The sequence below is a fragment of the Oculina patagonica genome, chromosome 2 (genome assembly GCF_052425735.1).
Source record: "Oculina patagonica isolate OP01 chromosome 2, crgOcupat, whole genome shotgun sequence".
NCBI classification, from domain to species: domain Eukaryota; kingdom Metazoa; phylum Cnidaria; class Anthozoa; order Scleractinia; family Oculinidae; genus Oculina; species Oculina patagonica.
Genome location: NC_135759.1, coordinates 2,709,122 through 2,722,975, shown reverse-complemented (window position 1 = coordinate 2,722,975; position 13,854 = coordinate 2,709,122). Strand labels below are relative to the sequence as shown.

The following is a 13,854-nucleotide window of genomic DNA, read 5'->3' as shown; positions in this document are numbered from 1 at the left end:
GTACGGTACGTCCGTCCATCGATCGAAGAATGAATCATAGCGTAATAGTTTATAGTCACGCTTTTAAGGTGGCTCGATTTAGTTTTTTCTGGGCCATACCAACAATTTGCAATTGGCCTTTAAACGATCTTCCCTGACTCGGATCGATATGAAAATTACACCATATATTGGTTTTAGATTGAAATTTGATTTAATATACTTTTTAAGGTAATCGATATTTCCATGGCAACGGTAAACAGAAAATCGCCAAATGAGTAAATCCTGATTTTTGCGTGAATCAGATTTACCGCTAAAAAACTAATATCAGCATCTTAAACTATGATGTACTGCAAATAAAATATTCAAGAATTAAAAGATTCTGTATGTTTGATTTCGAATAAATCGCAAAAATGTTTCAAATCGTAGTTTTTGCACAGCGATATTAAATGAGCCGAGGCACAAACACTACCTAGAAGAAGTAATCTCAAAAAACGGCAAAATGTGTATTAAACTTATCTTTCGACGTCGTGAAAGTTTTGTTGAGTTTCCACAGCGCAATGCCGAGAATTTGTTTTTTTCCTGCGACCACTCGTATTGTTATTTTTAAATAAGTTTATAGTTTTAAACGTTTTTTGAAAAATCTATAAAACGGCTCGATAGATTTTCTTTAGACTTTCAGCACGCGTACTTGATTATGTAAACTATTTTATCGCAAAGTTTTATTATCATTGATTCACTGGAACGTTTTCAAATTAAACGATAAAGGAGGCTTATATTAGAGCATTGAAATTGTAAACAAACGTCTTTGGCTGCGCGCGGATAGAATGGATGGAAGCTAAGATGGAAATGGATTGCAAATGAAAAATTAAGGCTTAATTTTTCAAAAGTTTTACACGTGTCTTCAAAAAATCGATATTTTCCGGAAATTAATCTTATATCTTCCTTTAGTTATTCAAAGATTGTGCCTTGCATGGGTAAAGTGTAAAGTTGCCTATCACTAATTTCAGAACACTTTAGAACAAAAATCTGCGAAATCACTGTGACATAGCTCCGTTAAGGCGGGGGTAAATGATATAAGAGTAGTTGCACGTTTAAAGAAGGAAAGGAGAAAGAAAATTGTTTTTTAAAACGCCACTAGATATTTGACCCCCACGCAAGACCTTGGTGTCCATCTTCTAATTTTCAACTTCAAATTCTAATTTTAAAATCACACTAAATCTTTAACCCCTTGCCTACCAAGGACGTATATATACGTCCTCTCTATTGTCACGCAACGACCGAGGACGTATATATACGTCCTCAACCAAAGGACATCGCTGAAAGCCTGGTTGTTCACGATGCCTTGAATATTTCATCCCTGGTTGTTGAGAAAGGTCTGGCACTACTTGTGAAACACCGCTGACCCAATAAAATTGCTTTTCCCTCGGACAATTTACAAAATGGCGGCTCGCGTGCGTGAAGGCAGAATGGACACGGATGAAGCTATTGCTGAAAGTTTTGTCGATTGCGACTCTGATATAAGCGATTTAAGTCACAGCGAATTTAAGCCAAGTGATTCTGAAGAGTCTGAACAAAAAGAAGAAGAAGGTGGCGAAGAAGAAGCCTCGATCGATCGAAGGAATTGAACCTCCAAATGCACGTGGTCAAGGAATTCGCCAGGGAGCTGTAAGAGTCAACCGTACAATAAGAGAATGAGGAAAAGCCAGAGGAATTCATTTTAAATGTTTTATCTAGGTGTTCTTTAATATTTTAACTGAAAAGATGCCATTACTTAGCCAAATGTAGAATCTCATTAAAAATTCAATATGGCCGCCGGTTGCTTAGTGTGTTTTGCTCTGGTAGGCAAGGGGTTAATAATTTTTTATTTCTTCAAATTTTATTACAGTGGAACCCCGATGTGCTAAGGGGGCAGTAACATTATATCGTTATATCGAGGAATCGTTATATCGGGGTTCCGTCCCATACATTTTACTTTTGCCGGGACATAACATATTCATCGTTATATCGGGAGTATCGTAATATCGAAGATCGTTATATCGGCGTTCCACTGTACTCCTTTAAGAAAAACTATCTCCTGACAATAATCACCCAAAATTCACCAAAAAAATCACAAAGCACTACAAAACATAGATTTGTGAAATGAGCAGAGAGTTTTTCGATTGCTTGAGATGCTAGCACATTTTGATAATTTTAAAGTGCATCAGTTTTTGAGTTCGATGGCCTTTTGATAGCCTGTACGAACACTGTAAGCTCAAACCATTTTTAAAGAAATAGAGAAGCCAAGAAAAGATACGAATTTGGGTTTCATTTCTAAAACAGTGAACTTTTTCCCTGCAACATACTACCAAAAACATTTTGGAGCTTTCTGAGCTCCAAAATGTATAGAATAGAAGACATTCAGAAAGAAATGACAACCGACAGTTTAAAGGAAACAATCTACTGTAAAATTCCGGTTATAAGCCCTGGGCTTATACAACTTCGTAAGGGGTTTTGTGTGAGATTATAAGCGGAGGGGTTTATATCTGGGAGGGTTTATAAGCGGGTAAAAAAAAAACGTTTTATCCGGCAGAGGGGGGCTTATAATCGGATGCATTTGTTTGTTTTTTTCTAGGCAGATGGGCCTATAACCGGGGGGCTTACAAGCGGGGGCGCGGGCGGGGGCTTATAACCGGAATTTTACGGTAATCAATAATTCTCTCTTAGTTATTGGCAAAGAATATGATCAACGATTTTGTCCTACGAGATGTCGTTAAGGCATGAACCTGGACGAAAATTCTGTGATACAGTTTCTAACTGTGTGGCAGGGATTGTAGCAGTGACAGTTGCGTTTTTTTCAAAGACCTTTCTCATGATAGTGACCTGGGTCACGGTCGCATCGTCAGAGAGGCACCTGGGTCGAGTGGGATGGAAAAGTCTTTTGACCAATCGCTTGTACGTGTTCTTGAATTCTTGATTAAGGCATCCATAAACCAGCGGATTGATTGCGGAGTTAGAGTATACTATGCAAGACACGATGGCTGTAAATAGATACGATACAGCTTCCTGCTTGAAGATTGTCACAAGGATATCAGCAAAGAATGGGACCCAGCACAAATAAAACAAGCCTATGACGATGGCTGCAAGAAAACGGCAATAATGTAAAATTAAGACGATGTATTACAATATTAGCTACAACATATATACAGTGCCCCTCCGTTATATCAAACCATTCTCAATAAAAAAATATAGTGTTAATGTTACTGGAAGACACAAAGAGGTTTTAGGAATTTAATTTCAGTCGAAAAATCCGATAGTACTCATGGTTTCGTCTTTCGAAATTTCTCCCGGAACTCATACATGCTTTAAGGAGGCACATTCAACTTCATGTAATATTTATTCTGCATAACAATCTTCTCTCTGACGCACGCTCTATAGGCGTAGACTATAAACATGCTTTCATGGGGCTTATCTGCAGGGACGTTAGCAGCTGTTATGAAGGGTCAATTTCGACTTTTTTGTTGTGGTATTTTAATACATCTGGGATTCGTTTACATGCATGTTTTTATCCACTGAATAATTCCAGACAAGTTTGTACGTGACTTCATTATGCCAAGAGGTCTTGTAATACGCAGGGAAACCAAAAATACCCGTTAAAAAATTATCAGATAAATTCTAAACCTAAGCCCCAAACCTCAACCTGCATAGATCCCGTCTCTTCAACCACGCAGATAAATACTGATTATACATAAAGGCTATAGAAGTGTCAAGCGGAACCTGAGTTTAAATCATAACGGTTCTTCTCAATTCTAAATCCTAGGCCAGTGCATCTCAATTTATAGCGTGACGCAACTAAACAGTAACGTTTTATTATTCAAAATCATACCTATCGTCCTAGCAGCCTTTGAATCCCGTATGAAAATAATCTGCTTCGAACTCTGTTTCCGCACAGTCGCCTGCTCTGAGCCTTCTACGTCATAAACCTGTAACGAAGCAATTCGTCTCTCCTGACTACGAGCGAGAAGAAAGATCTTAAAGTACGCCACAGTTATAAGCATTGTGGGCATGACGCAAATAAAAACAAAGTACAGCACCAAATAAGTTTCTTCCAAAACGTCTGCGAAGCGGCATAGGTGCTGAGGGCGAGAGATTTCCACGGACTTCGTCCCGGCGCCAAACAGCGGCACGAGAGAAACTGTCAGTGCAGTGATCCAAACGGCGGCGATTGTAAGGTAGATTCTGCTAAGTGTTATAAAGCTCTTGTACTTCAAAGAATAGGAAATCGCCAGAAATCTGTCCATGGTTACCGCCAGGAGATTTAGCAAGGAGGCGCTCAAACTGAGTAAAGTCAGACATATCGTCATTTTACACCACACGAATTGTCTCGTGTATTCAATAGAGAAGAGTTCCAGTGTTCGGGCCGGAATAAGGAATACTCCCACCATCAAATCAGACAGTGATAAAGATAAAATCAGGATGTATTCGGGACTGCGTAGGCGAGAGTTGGTTCGGATTGACGCTAGTACTAGAAGATTGGCTAGGATTATTGCAAGAGCCAGTATGATGAAAAGCACTATGTTTACAATCACCTCAGGCTTAAGATCAAATAAAGGATTCCAGCTATCCGCAGATAAGCTTGTAGCATTTGTTATGTTGGATTTAGTAGTGTTTAGATGCATTGTTTTTGAGTCCACCGGTTTACAGATCTGGTTGAACTGCCCTTCCTTGACACCGTGACAACGTTATTAAAGTCACGCAATATGTCACATCAGAAGTCACGCCACGCAGTAGTGATCTGTTAAGCAAACAGTCTGGAATTGGAAGCTCTTATCTTGTATATCTCCGCCTGCTCCAGGTCTCAGATTGATCAGTTTGTCTTTAGTTCAGGAGTGGAAGACGTTGCAAAGTACATCTTTTTCTGTACAAAAAGTAATATTTCAAACAAATTCCCCGAATGTTAGTGAGGTAATCACTTTTTGTGTTTTGCTGCAGCCGCAATGGCTGCAAGCAAAACACATTGAGAGCTGAAGTTTGTGCCGTAAGGTACGTAAGGTGTAAGTGCCGTAACAGAGGAGAAATCTGAACTACCGATGTCAATCAAATCCATGAACAAACAAAATCGAAACCAATGAACCGTAGCGCTGATCGCATTCGAAGTTACGGGCCAAAGTATTCGAACGCAAACCACGTTGGACACGTTGGAAAACAGAAAACCGATTTAAAAGTATATCGCATTGGGAAAGAAAACAAACTGTGGCGCGACCACTCCAGTTTTATGAGAAAATTATTCTGCAGTTTTCATCATTTACGAAAAGAGCGAAGACTTGGAACCTCGCCGAAGGTCATAAATATTTTCTCCAAAGGACCGGTTAGTGCACAGTTTGTAAACTTTCGCTTTGAAAATAAACTTACCCTCACCTTGTCTACACTGTCTACAGCATACTAGTACTGTATTAACTCTGAACTTCATATTTTAAAATAAAATGTATGAACGTGTAACTTGTCACGCAAAGACAGCTGGTGGTAGGCTGCACCGCTAATTGTAGCTGTATTCGAGCTATATAAAAGACAGCTAGAAACGAATTAATACTAGTAACATCACAATGGGAAAGAAACTTATTCAGTGGTTCACACCGTCGAAAACAAAGAAATATTAAAGGAAGTTCTCATTCACCAGATTCACTGCATCAGATGCAACATTCGTCAGTTCGTGTTTAAATGCGTGGCGACCAGTTTGTTTACTAGTTATTAAAAAATAATACGGTCTTCATTTAATAAACAGTTCATCCTTAAATTTCAGCTTTTCTACGACTGACAGGTAGGTACTATAGTATAAGCCCCGCTAAAATAGCTGGAAAGGGAAAGTTTTTTGAAAAATGAATTTTTGACTGCCACGCTGGCGCCACATGTTTATTTTGTGAAGATTAATTAAACGCCGTGAAAAATAGAATTTGATGTCCAGCGAGCCACTGCATCTTCGGCTACGCAGTCCTCAGTGAATCCTCCAACTTCACAAATTTCTAAAACTTTAAGAAAACGAACTTTCGCAGAATCAACAATTGGTCCTTATCGATCTTCCGATCTTGTTGTGAAGACACTGAAATTCGACGAGTGTTCATGCGTGAAGGGATGACTGACGAATGATAATAATTATTTGTAAACTTTCGCTTTCAAAATGAACTTTGCGTTACGTTCAACGCCGTCTTTCTGTTGTTGTACGCCGGTGCGCGTGCGATTATTTATAATTTCTGAATTTTGATCAGTAAAATTATCAGGATTGAATTAACACAAAGTGACTACAATATAGTGCAATTATTAACCTGCACACAAGTGACAGACAATAAAAGACGTTGGATTTCAATCTCGACTCACTTGTCTTTCATCAACATGTTCCCTAAGACTTTGCTCTAGCAGCAAAACACATGGACCCATTGGGGCCCTATTTTTTAAGAAGATGCAGTCTTCTTTTTGATAAACTTATAATATTTTCGACTTCATGAAGAAATAAGCAGCAACCCTCTTTTGCAAGAAAAACAGAAAAGAACCTGAATCTGAAACATTTATGTGCACATAAACAACATGGGTAGAAACAGCTGAAATTTTAAACCTAAAAAATACGGGCAATTAAACCACCCAGTAACCTCACTGGAAACAAACCAAAAAAATAAGCACACGAATGAAGCGAGATTAATTTTTTCAACGCTCGATTTTATTTTTAGGTTTAGAAAATTAACTGTCTCTCCCCATACAAATCGTTATATTTCAACTGTTCACGCGTAACTCGATGTGTCACATGGTACAAACGCTTATCAAGTTTGGATACCTATAGAGAGGAAAAGAGGTTTTTTCCTTCCGCAAGAACGCGAGCAAATTTGGTGCAAACGTTTCAAAATCACTTGCAGTGCAATACCATAAAACCGTGCCGTTCAGTATTACACAAAATACAAACTGTAGTTAGAAGGGTTTATGTCACACATGGTCAGAAATCAGTTTTAAAATTGTCGTAGAAATGTTTTCTAATGCAAGGAAGTGTTTACAAGTGTTTTTATACTTACCTTAGGAGCGAAGTGCTTTAGTGTGTACGTATGTAGCCGGTAGCGTGCGAGTCAGTTCAACTCACGTGCCAAGTCATATAAAATCCTTGAAGCTCAGGCGAGGCGTGCAGCCCGTGCCAGACCATGACGCACGACCCGCGTAAACAACATCAGCCACGCGTTTTGCATTAAACGGGATTTGTCATTCAATTTCCTCTTATCTCGGCGGTGTTTTTTAATTAAACAAATAACGTTGGTTTTAAAAGATACCGACGGATGATAGCGTTCAATTGAAATGTTTTTTCCTGATCTGTGCACACCGCGTAAACTGGCGTTAGATTCAAATTAAGATTAAACTGATTTACCAGGCTAAGAGATAGGTGTTTTGTTATTTTTTTATCTATAAGCTTTTGCATTCCCCTTAAACTCGTTCTCAAATCAGGCATCAAAGAAATCGTACACTCCCTCAAAAAGCTGCAATATTTTTTTTATTATTATTACTGCTTTATCTATCTCGAGTGGTCATTTGAAAGAAAAAACTCAGTGAATTGTGAATTGAAAACACTAAGTGATTTGTTGACGCGAACTTGATAACGAAAATGAATTTCTTTTTTATAGATTATCTGACAAATCATCTAAAAAATTAAGAACGTGTAACCTCCGACCACAAAAGAAAGTTCTTTTATATATAAAAAAATAAATGTGTTTCAGTTGGTTTGCATTTAGATTTTGATCTACAAATAAAACACATTTTGCAATTTATAAACTTTGTTTTTTTTTTTTCAAATTTGTTCTATGGAGAAAATCGTCCTGAAAATCGATAAAGCATTATTCGCAATTTTAAACTTAATCATATATTGAAAGGGTATTTCAGCTTCCCCGAAACGTGGATTCACTGATTCATTGATTATTTTATATAAAGCGCTACCTTTTTCAAACTGTTTAGATGCTTTCTGTTAACTTTGAATTTGACTTTTACTTTTATTTTATAGAAGATTTACACAAAGTCGGTGTCTTTTTCCTTTGCATCCGTATTTGAGAAAATATAGTTTCTGTGGATAAACCCTATTTTAATGAAATTTTAAGTCCACGGACTTGTGCAAAGCAATGAATAATCTAGTAATCAGTTACTTGGCTTAAAAAACACGTTTTAATATAAATCCACTGGGCGCAAACCAAGGCCGATGTCCAACGAATTCAATTCTTCTCGGATAAGGACGATAAACCGTAGGCCCCGTCTCCTGCATCTTCAGTGTTATAATCAGCAGGGGACGTTAAAGAACCCACACACTCATCGCAAAGAGTAGGGCATGAAGTTCCCGGTGTTGTGGTCTGTTCTATTCCATGGGTTGGGTGGTGGGGTGAGATCATACACATGGACGGATAGCGGCTGCCATAGGCGCCTTATATGCTGATGTCCGGTCTCATCCCATAGATTCGAATTGTGAAGCGCATTGATCACGAGCTTTGTAAATGCGCTATATAAGCACCCAAATCATCATCATCATCATCATCAAAATAACAACTGACCTTCTTTAATCGGGCAGATTTTCATGAGCAGATAAACGCACCGTTATATCGATTAACTTAATTTAGGTTAATGGATAAGAGAGCTGTGTCGTAAAACGACAAATAAACACCCTCAACTATTTTTGCTGTTCAACAACTGCTGGAATCTAAAGGGAAGTTGGAACACTTTGGAGTTAGTCTAAATTAGACTATGCAGGTATTAATTAAATTAACCTGAAAACTGTTCAACTCTTTGAGCCTCACGTTTCAGGGATTATTTTTTTATTATTTATCAGTTGAATGAACTGATAAGCTGTTGTTTCCTGATTTTGTTATTCATGTCTCAATTAAAAAAAAAGGCTAGGCTGCAAAAATATGGCTTGTAGCCATTCAAGTGTCTGTCCGAATAAAATTCTCAGTTTCGTTTATTTCTTCGTTTGTGCTCATGCATTCAGTTTTTCGGTTATTCGTGAGTTTATTGGTAATTTCTTTTTGTCCAATTCGTGCAAAAGATGAAATCAAATCTTTCACTACAATCAGATTGTTCCACCTTGACCGGCGTTTGTTCGCGTTCGTTCGTTCGTTCGTTCGTTCGTTCGTTCGTTCGTTCGTTCGTTTCTTCGTTCGTTCGTTCGTTCGTTCGTTCGTTCGTTCGTTCGTTCGTTCGTTCGTTCGTTCGTTCGTTCGTTCGTTCGTTCGTTCGTTCGTTCGTTCGTTCGTTCCTTCGTTCGTTCGTTCGTTCGTTCGGTCGGTCGGTCGGTCGGTCGGTCGGTCGGTCGTTCTTCCATTTGATGGTGTATTCTTTTCATGAACGAGGCCAGCAAAATAAAAAACTTAAACCGTCTGATTATCCATTCAGTCGGGGGAATATTAAAGTGCCAGTTTTGGCAAAACTTCGTTGAAGCACTCGAAGAATTTCCGAATTATTTCATCCAATCAAAAACCAGCGCGAGCGCTCACGAGTACTCCGAAAGCCGTCGCGAGAATAAATACGTCATGTTACTTAGCAACTTCGTGGACGAAAACTGCTTGCTCAGTCACTTTTGGAGAAGTGATGTCGCCATCAACTGGCACTTGTTTCCCCGACTGCATTTTTTCATCTCTTACAAGAAAACACTGTAATCTTTAACAATCATTCCATGAGCGCGCGTTGGATATGAGATGGTAGCTAACCAACGAGTCGGCTAGCTCCGAGTTGGCTATAACCATATATCTCATATCCAAAAAGCGCAAGTGGAATAATTGTTTTACTAAAAACGCCCACAGAATTGCAATATTTGAGCTCTGCGGCTGTTCTCGCTGACGCACACACCAACCATATGTGTGGTCCACGGTATATGAGCTCATATATAGTGGTATTTAAACCAATCAAAACTCAGGAATTGCAATTATACCATGGTAAAAGAAGATTCAGGCAGACACAGATCATATAACGTGATTTTAATTAATGTTTTTAGTCTTCATTTTCCTTATTTCCTTCCGTAATCTCTTCCTTGTTTCCAGATCCAGCGACAGCGTTCTTGTTTTCCGTCTCAGACGGCAGTGTGAGTCCATTCCTTTGGCAGGGGCATGGTTCGGGGCAGGGGTCCGGACAGCTACCAGGATAAGGAACCTAGTAAAGAATACATAATTATAACCGATTAATTTTATAGCTGGTTATTTCTAATCACTGCTTTATACACACAAGCTCTTTCATATTACAAGTCGTAGTTAGTCTTTGTGGAGCAAATAGTCGCCAATCTGCTTTTGCGCAACTCTGTCACTTCAGCATCACTTCGGCATTACTGTTTATCTAAGCTTTCCTTTGCATTGTGTAAAGTAGCCTGCGTGGCTTTTCCCTCTTTCTCTACCTCTTCCCAACTCCCCCTCCCTCCCCTTTCGACGCCTGCTACGCAGGCTATGTGTAAAGAAACAATCAAGTTTACCAAGTAAGTGGTCGCGGGTGCTTGGTAAGGATAATACAATGGAGCAGGAGCTGGTACAGAGACCGGAGCGGGAACTGGTGCTGGAGCTGGAACGGGGTCTGGTGCGGGATGGACTACAGAGGATGGATAATAAGGATTGTAATAATGCTGCCCAGGTTTACACGGGCAGGGCCAATAACAGGGGCTTGGGCACTTATAGTAAGCATAGGCTGCGTCCCTGTAAGCAAGGTGCCAGCCAATCCTTGTGTCTGTGAAAGGCGCGCTGACGGGTGGGGGACTGGGAGCCGGGGGAGCGTTCCTCTTAGCTTCATCGCAGTTTAGTTGCTTGTATTCTACGTTTGCATCGTGAAGATCCTTTTCTGTGTCTGAAAACAAAATAAAATAACAGCATAAAACTATGTACAAGCTACTTAGAGATCACTAAGTAGGGTCACTTTAATGTCCGATTCATGGTAGTTGTATAATTGTATTCATCAAACAATGCGCTAGACTTAGCAACGATGAATACAACTACCATGAGTGAGTGTCGAATGTAATTTACGTTTGGTTTGTTTGTGCATTACTACGCTTAGTGATCGGTTTAAAAATCTCACACCATTTCCTCAGTCAATCAAAACTAAAACCAAAACCAATCGTCTCTCGCTCGCGCACGTTTTCCCGTGCTTCATGCTGGCCAGCATGTATTTGTTTCGCGTTTTGATTGGTTTACTGGATGGTCTATGTCCTTCGTGATTGACAAAAGTAATTACTTTGCTTTTGGTTTTACGACACTCTATATTACTCTAGAACCGCGGATAACGGCCGTTTCATAGACCCGCAGTTTAGCAAACTTTGGCATACTCAGTAAACAAATTTTGTTAAACGAACTTTACTTTGAGCCCGAAGAATCAATTCCTATTTCCTGTCTGTTTGACAATTTATTGATAATTTAAAGAGAAATTGAATGTTCATCGCTTTTGAAACCACAGGTAACCAAAGCGTACTATGAGAGTTTGTATGGATGTACTAAGAAGGCTTGTATGGATTTGAAATAAAGTTGAGAAAAATATCCCTTTTTACCGGTGAAAAGTTATAATGAAACTTTAAACCTTACCTGGTGTCACGTTTTTGTATTTCTAGTGCTTTAGAAAGTCGTACGCGCGATTTTCGTCTTAACCGTCTGTTGTGACACCAGGTAAGGTTTAAAGTTTCATTATAACTTTTCACCGGTAAAAAAAGATATTTTTCTCAACTTTATTTTAAATCCATACAAGCTCTTATAGTACATCCATACAAACTCTCATAGTACGCTTTGGTTACCTGTGTTGAAACTTACATAGCGCGCGTTAAGCGTGTTATTTTAATTTAATCGTTTTGGAATACCTGGTATCATCATTCCATTGTCATACACACACCAACACTTGGAACGAGAATACGCCTCACACTGATACTCCCGGTAACTTCCGTCCAGGTTACAAACCGGTTTAGTCCAGTCAGGCTGGTTTATCCGGTGCCGCATCTCACACGCAGACTCTGGTCTTGAGTAACATGGAATGCTATAACCGTCACATCCCGCAGGGTAACTCACATACTGACGGCGCTGATCAGCATGGTTTATTGGATGACCTTGCATGGAAAGAACAGGAAAATAGTTGTAGTTTTAGCCACTGATAATTTTTTGTAAGAATTCAAAGGAAAGTTTCATCTTGAAAAATAGACATCTCTTTTTCCCCGCTCCAGTCTCCATGTCGAAAATTTAATATTGATGACGTAGCCCCACATTTATCCGTGAAGCGTCTCTGAATGGTTGTTGCTCAGTTTTGAATTTCGCGCCCAAGAAACAACCAATGAGAATTCTGGGGTTGAATTCTCAGAATGAGCGCGATTATTGAAGTTGTAAGCTAAGACTCAGTAGAAAAGCACGCCTGTGTGGTAATTATATTAAACGGTTACCCTTTTCAGTACAGATTAAGTGTAACTGTTGAACGTTTAATTTGAAGAAAATTGTATGTTGAATGAAAATGTGATCTAGATCAAACTTAGGAAACCAGCGAGGCGGCTAAACGGCCAAACCTGCTCATCCAAACATAATGTTGGATGAAAATGCATGATCGTTTCGCGGGGGCTATAGAGCCACTCGTTTCAGGAGGAAACTCGTTCAAGCGCGCGCGTGCGTTCCGAATGATTGGAATTTCGCAAACCATTCTTTGAAAATCGTTTTTCGCAAGAAATTCTTGGAGGGTAATTTTCTCACATTAAACTTAATTAGAAACCCATAAGGGTTGACTTAATATATTCTGGCTTTTGTTTGTTTTTTTCTTAAAAAAAAATGGTCGCTTAAACCCTTGAAATTCTTCCTCCATTAAGTCCTGTGGTTAAAGGCAGTTAAGACTTATAATTATTGAAACGCTTCGATTTAAATTTAAGTTTTTTGCCTTATATTTCAAGTCTGAGGATGAAAATCAGGCCAACAGATCGATCGAGGCATGTGAATTAGCCTTAAGATAAACATACTTTGCGAAACGTAGACAAACCAGTCATGGCTGGCAGAGTAATGAACAAATAGAGACGTTTTATACCTTTTAGAAATAAAATCTAACCAGAATAACTTATGAATGTTGCGAGGGAGGAAGTGTCATCACACCGGCTGAAAATCTCCTCTATCCCCTAATAAAGAATAACAACATTTTATCTATTATATTGTTACTCGTCTTAGACATACCTATTACTCCACAGAAGAGAACAGCGAGAAAAACGACCGTCTGCTCCATTCCTTTATATTGAAAAACAAAACAGACTAAAACATTAACGCAATTTTTTTTCAAGTAAAACGAGCGACTGACACAAGAGTGCACTTACATCTAATAACAACTGGTCATTTCAAACACTTTTTGAACAATTGAAGTGTGAGTGTTTTTATCACAAGGAGTAACTTTTCACCTTTCTATATTTGTGCTGGTACGCACCAGCAAATTTTATCACCTAAATGGAAAGATTTCTCTGAGGTCTTTAATTCCATCCTTTTAATTCCCATCTGAAATGGTAATTTTCCCTACAACACCATAACATCACGTTTTATATTTAATTTTTAGTTAATTTTTGCTCTTAATAAAAAATAACTAGTTTCAGTACAAGTTTTCTTGCGTTTCAAATGATTATACCTGTTAAGCAATACAACAAGTCGCAGCTATTGTAGTAAAATCTTCCAAAACGAAGGGAATTGAGGAAGATAGACTTTTCTAACACAGCATTGAGGAGGGATCGCCCCAAGTAAGGTAATCCAGATTCCGGAATCCAAGAAATTTTTGCTTGTGGAATCCGGAATCCCGGGCTTTGGAATCCAGAATCCAGCTCTAGGAATCCGGAATTCTGCCAACTATTGCAATCCGGAATCCAAGATGCTAAAATTCACTCCAAATCGGCTTGATATAAAACGTATCGACATATCGGGT

General features: G+C 38.9%; 2 protein-coding genes across 2 annotated transcripts; both read right to left on the bottom strand.

Annotated features, from left to right (window-relative positions):
- Positions 1 to 2,711: 2,711 nt before the first annotated feature.
- On the bottom strand, positions 2,712 to 4,634 carry LOC144640667 (adenosine receptor A2b-like). The gene is made up of 2 exons (XM_078499762.1): positions 3,842 to 4,634; positions 2,712 to 3,095 (listed from the first exon to the last, which is right to left on the bottom strand). Exons 1-2 carry the CDS (start codon positions 4,632 to 4,634, stop codon positions 2,716 to 2,718), a joined length of 1,173 nt encoding a protein of 390 aa, XP_078355888.1. The 3' UTR covers positions 2,712 to 2,715.
- A 5,312-nt stretch (positions 4,635 to 9,946) lies between these two features.
- On the bottom strand, positions 9,947 to 13,173 carry LOC144640659 (uncharacterized). Its single transcript, XM_078499755.1, has 4 exons — positions 13,125 to 13,173; positions 11,786 to 12,028; positions 10,424 to 10,788; positions 9,947 to 10,110 (listed from the first exon to the last, which is right to left on the bottom strand). Exons 1-4 carry the CDS (start codon positions 13,171 to 13,173, stop codon positions 9,952 to 9,954), a joined length of 816 nt encoding a protein of 271 aa, XP_078355881.1. The 3' UTR covers positions 9,947 to 9,951.
- Between the last annotated feature and the right edge of the window lie 681 nt (positions 13,174 to 13,854).

Bases quoted from the DNA above. Each gene is read 5' to 3' on its own strand.
- LOC144640659 (XM_078499755.1), bottom strand. From the start codon at position 13,173: ATGGAGCAGACGGTCGTTTTTCTCGCTGTTCTCTTCTGTGGAGTAATA. The intron at 12,029-13,124 runs GTATGTCTAAGA...TTTCCATGCAAG, and splicing joins TCTCTTCTGTGGAGTAATAG to GTCATCCAATAAACCATGCT. The intron at 10,789-11,785 runs GTATTCCAAAAC...TTTTGTTTTCAG, and splicing joins CAATGGAATGATGATACCAG to ACACAGAAAAGGATCTTCAC.
- LOC144640667 (XM_078499762.1), bottom strand. From the start codon at position 4,634: ATGCATCTAAACACTACTAAATCCAACATAACAAATGCTACAAGCTTA. The intron at 3,096-3,841 runs GTATGATTTTGA...GTTTTCTTGCAG, and splicing joins AAAGGCTGCTAGGACGATAG to CCATCGTCATAGGCTTGTTT.